Raw genomic sequence first — 4,724 nt, forward strand, 5'->3', positions numbered from 1 at the left:
CAGGGTGGAGTCCCCATCCCTGGAGGGGTTTCCAAGCCCTGGAGATGGTGCTGAGGGACACGGGTCAGTGGTGGCCTTGGGAGAGTTGGGTGAATGGTGGGACTTGGTGATCTGAAAGGTCTTTCCCAACCCAACCCCCTGGTTCTGAGACACCCTGGTGGTGCCCTCATGGTTGATCAGAGCTCCTCGGGTGTCCCAGCAGAGCAGCAGCACCAAGAAGGACAAGGATGCCCTGGAGGACAAGAAGCGCAACCCCATCCTCAAGTACATCGGGAAGCCCAAGATCTCCTCCCAGAGCAGTGAGTGTTGGGACCTTCTCTGGTCCTGTCCCACCAGCCTCCCTGCCTGGAGGAGACCACTGGATCTGTGGGGTGGCCCTTGGCACCCGTGGGGACCCCCCGTTCACCTCTTGTTCTCCTCCAGGGGGGTCTTGAGGGGAGTGGGTTCGGAGCAGAACCCCCAGATTTCTCCTCCAGTCCCACCATGTGACCCTTCCAGGCTGGGAGATCTTCCTTTTGGAAGGAATTCCTGGCTGTGAAGGTGAGGAGACCCTGGGCCAGGTTGCCCAGGGAAGCTGCCTCAACCTTGGAAGTGTCCAAGGGCGGGTTGGATGGGGCTTGGAGCAGCCTGGGCTGGTGGGAGGTGTCCCTGCCCATGGTGGGACTGGATGGTCTTCAGCTCATGGGATGGTTTGGGTTGGAAGGGACCTTCAAGACCACCCACATGATCCCCTAGATGATCTTAAAGGTGGTTTCCCCATCCCTGGGGGTGTTGAAGGGCAGGTTGGATGGGGCTTGAAGCCCCATTGGGCTGGTGGGAGGTGTCCCTGCCCATGGGGGGGGTTGGATCGAGATGATCTTGAAGGTCCCACCAACCCATCCCAGGATTCCATGAAGAAAAAGGGCCTCAATTCCTGGGAAAAGGAGCAGCGTGGACGTGTGTGTGGACACGTGTGTGTGTGTGGACACGTGTGGGAGCCCATGTCCCACCCCTCCCCCTCCCATGTTCCCTCTCATCCCACCCCTCCCGGGAACGATTTGACGGCTCCGTTTTGTTTCCCTTCCAGCATTTCATGTCCCCTTGTCCCCCGTGGAAGGTAAAAGGTTTTTCTTTCCTCCTCTCGCCTCATCCACCTCCCCCCCCCACTTCATCCCCCCCAGGCAACTGGGCTGGACTGGGAAGGGGCTCTGGGAAACTGGGGGGGGAACCTGGAGGGTCTTCTCTGGGGTGGTGGCACCTCCTGCCCAACCCCTATCTCATGGGGTTTCCTCCTTCTCCTCCTCCTTCTCTTCCTCCTCCTCCCTCTTCCTCCTCCTCCCTCTTCCTCCTCCTCCCTCTTCCTCCTCCTCCCTCTTCCTCCTCCTCCCTCTTCCTCCTCCTCCCTCTTCCTCCTCCTCCCTCTTCCTCCTCCTCCCTCTTCCTCCTCCTCCCTCTTCCTCCTCCTCCCTCTTCCTCCTCCTCCCTCTTCCTCCTCCTCCCTCTTCCTCCTCCTCCCTCTTCCTCCTCCTCCCTCTTCCTCCTCCTCCCTCTTCCTCCTCCTCCCTCTTCCTCCTCCTCCCTCTTCCTCCTCCTCCCTCTTCCTCCTCCTCCCTCTTCCTCCTCCTCCCTCTTCCTCCTCCTCCCTCTTCCTCCTCCTCCCTCTTCCTCCTCCTCCCTCTTCCTCCTCCTCCCTCTTCCTCCTCCTCCCTCTTCCTCCTCCTCCCTCTTCCTCCTCCTCCCTCTTCCTCCTCCTCCCTCTTCCTCCTCCTCCCTCTTCCTCCTCCTCCCTCTTCCTCCTCCTCCCTCTTCCTCCTCCTCCCTCTTCCTCCTCCTCCCTCTTCCTCCTCCTCCCTCTTCCTCCTCCTCCCTCTTCCTCCTCCTCCCTCTTCCTCCTCCTCCCTCTTCCTCCTCCTCCCTCTTCCTCCTCCTCCCTCTTCCTCCTCCTCCCTCTTCCTCCTCCTCCCTCTTCCTCCTCCTCCCTCTTCCTCCTCCTCCCTCTTCCTCCTCCTCCCTCTTCCTCCTCCTCCCTCTTCCTCCTCCTCCCTCTTCCTCCTCCTCCCTCTTCCTCCTCCTCCCTCTTCCTCCTCCTCCCTCTTCCTCCTCCTCCCTCTTCCTCCTCCTCCCTCTTCCTCCTCCTCCCTCTTCCTCCTCCTCCCTCTTCCTCCTCCTCCCTCTTCCTCCTCCTCCCTCTTCCTCCTCCTCCCTCTTCCTCCTCCTCCCTCTTCCTCCTCCTCCCTCTTCCTCCTCCTCCCTCTTCCTCCTCCTCCCTCTTCCTCCTCCTCCCTCTTCCTCCTCCTCCCTCTTCCTCCTCCTCCCTCTTCCTCTCCTTCCTCCTTCCCTCCCTTCTCCTTCTCCTTCTCCTTCCTCCTCCTCTGCCTTCTTCTCCTTCCTCCTTCCCTCCCTTCTCCTTCTCCTTCTCCTTCCTCCTCCTCTGCCTTCTTCTCCTTCCTCCTTCCCTCCCTTCTCCTTCTCCTTCTCCTTCCTCCTCCTCTGCCTTCTTCTCCTTCCTCCTTCCCTCCCTTCTCCTTCTCCTTCTCCTTCCTCCTCCTCTGCCTTCTTCTCCTTCCTCCTTCCCTCCCTTCTCCTTCTCCTTCTCCTTCCTCCTCCTCTGCCTTCTTCTCCTTCCTCCTTCCCTCCCTTCTCCTTCTCCTTCTCCTTCCTCCTCTCCCTCTCCTTCCTCCTCCTCCCCCCCCCAGCAGTCAGACCAGGCAGTGTCAGGAACATCATCCAACACTTTGAGAACAACCAGCACCAGGAGATCCAGGACCTGGGCCCCCAACGTCTCTCCACGGGCAGCTTCCCCGAGGACCTGCTGGAGTCAGATGGGTAGGGCAGGGGGGGGCCTGAGGGGCACCCCAACAATGCTGGGGGGGTCCCAGCACCCACCTTGGGCCTTCATGGGTCAGAGCTAAAGGATGGGTGGGACCAGGATCTTCTCAGCAGTCTCCAGGGGCAATGGGATCAAATTGGAACGTGGGAAGTTCCACCTGAAGATGAGGAGGAACTTCTGGGGGTAGAGCCAGGGAGGTGGGGGAGTCTCCTGCTCTGGAGACATTCCCAGCCCAGCTGGAGGTGGTTCTGTGGGATCTGCTGGAGGTCACCCTGCTCTGGTAGGGGCTTGGACTGGATGATCTTCAGCCTGGAGAGGAGAAGGCGCCAGGGAGACCTTAGAGCAGCTTCCAGGGCCTGAAGGGGCTCCAGGAAAGCTGGGGAGGGACTTGGGCCAAGGGCAGGGAGGGATGGGATGAGGGGGAGGGATGAAAAGTGGGAGAGGGAGCTGGAGGTTGGAGCTGAGGAGGGAATTGTGGAGTGTGAGGGTGGGGAGAGCCGGGGCCAGGTTGGCCAGGGAAGCTGTGGCTGCCCCATCCCTGGGGGTGTTGAAGGGCAGGTTGGATGGGGCTTGGAGCAGCCTGGGCTGCTGGGAGGTGTCCCTGCCCATGGGGGGGGTTGGGTCTGGATGATCTTGAAGGTCCCACCAACCCAACCCATCCCATGATGCCAGAGCAGGATCCCAAAGGACTTTTGCAGGACTCTGCCCGTTACCCTCCAGGGGAGGTGCTGAGCTTTGGGGTCTGGGGTCCTGAGCTGCCTATGGGAGGGGGTTGGATCTAGATGCTCTTGAAGGTCCCTCCAACCCATCCCATGACTTGATGATCTCCAGAGCTCCCTTTCCCAACACTCCCTGACCTTGTCCCACCAGGCTCAGGCTGTTCCTCCCCTCGTGTCCCTGCTCCAGGTCCCGTGCTGAGGTCAAACTGGGTCGTTCTGAGAGCCTGAAGGGTCGGGAAGAGCTGAAGAAATCCCGGAAAGCCGAGAACGTCCCCCGGTCCCGCAGCGACGTGGACATGGACGCTGCAGCTGAGGCCACCAGGCTCCACCAATCAGCATCATCTTCTGCTTCCAGCCTCTCCACAAGGTGAGAGAAAACCATCCCAAGCCCGGGCAAGGAGGTGCTGGTTTCTCCTGAGCTTCCTCGAGGAGGTGGGATGGTTGGGGAGAGGGTGGAAGGTGAAGAACATCAAGGTGGGACGTGGTCTCCTAGGGAGGTTCTTGTGGGTCTGGGCTCTTAGGGAAGGTTCTGTGGGTCAAGGGCAGGGAGAGATGGGTGGTCCAAGCCCTACAGAGTGTCCTGGTCAACCTTGGCCAAGGAAAAATGGGGAGGTTTGGGATTTAATCCCTGTTTGTGCCCCAAGCTACTCTTGCAGCCCATATCTGGGGGGTTTTATGGAGATGCTGGTGGAAGGAGGGGGAACCAGGAGAGCAGGACACAGGCTGGGAGAGTTGGGGTGTTGAGCCTGGAGAGGAGAAGGCTCTAGGGAGCCCTTAGAGCAGCTTCCAGTGCCTGAAGGGGCTCCAGGAAAGCTGGGGAGGGACTTGGGACAAGGGTTTGGAGTGAGAGGACAAGAGGACAATGGATGAAAAGTGGGAGAGGGAGATTGAGATGAGATCTTGGGAAGAGATTCTTCACTATGAAGGTGGTGAGACCCTGGAAGGGGTTTCCTGAAGAAGCTGTGGGTGATGGAAGTGTCCAAGGGCAGGTTGGATGGGGCTTGGAGCAGCCTGGGCTGGTGGGAGGTGTCCCTGCCCATGGTGGGACTGGATGGTCTTCAGATCATGGAATGGTTTGGGTTGGAAGGGACCTTCAAGACCTCCTAGATGATTCACTAGGTGGTCTTGAAGGTGGCTGCCCCATCCCTGGGGGTGCTGAAGGGCAGGTTGGATGGGGCTTGGAGCAGCCTGGGCTG

At 60.0% G+C, this 4,724-nt stretch overlaps 1 protein-coding gene across 1 annotated transcript in view; it reads left to right on the top strand.

The window, feature by feature from the left end:
- LOC104391755 (rho guanine nucleotide exchange factor 11-like) overlaps window positions 1–4,724 on the top strand; it is a gene marked incomplete at both ends in the record, with an annotated part of 41,179 nt that overhangs the window by 27,578 nt on the left and 8,877 nt on the right. The window contains 3 exon segments of the mRNA XM_010001085.1: window positions 1,067–1,096; window positions 2,679–2,805; window positions 3,716–3,895. Of these exon segments, the coding sequence (XP_009999387.1) occupies window positions 1,067–1,096; window positions 2,679–2,805; window positions 3,716–3,895 (337 nt within the window).

This window comes from Chaetura pelagica, unplaced genomic scaffold (assembly GCF_000747805.2).
Source record: "Chaetura pelagica isolate M959 unplaced genomic scaffold, ChaPel_1.0 scaffold157, whole genome shotgun sequence".
In the NCBI taxonomy this organism is placed as follows: Eukaryota; Metazoa; Chordata; class Aves; order Apodiformes; family Apodidae; genus Chaetura; species Chaetura pelagica.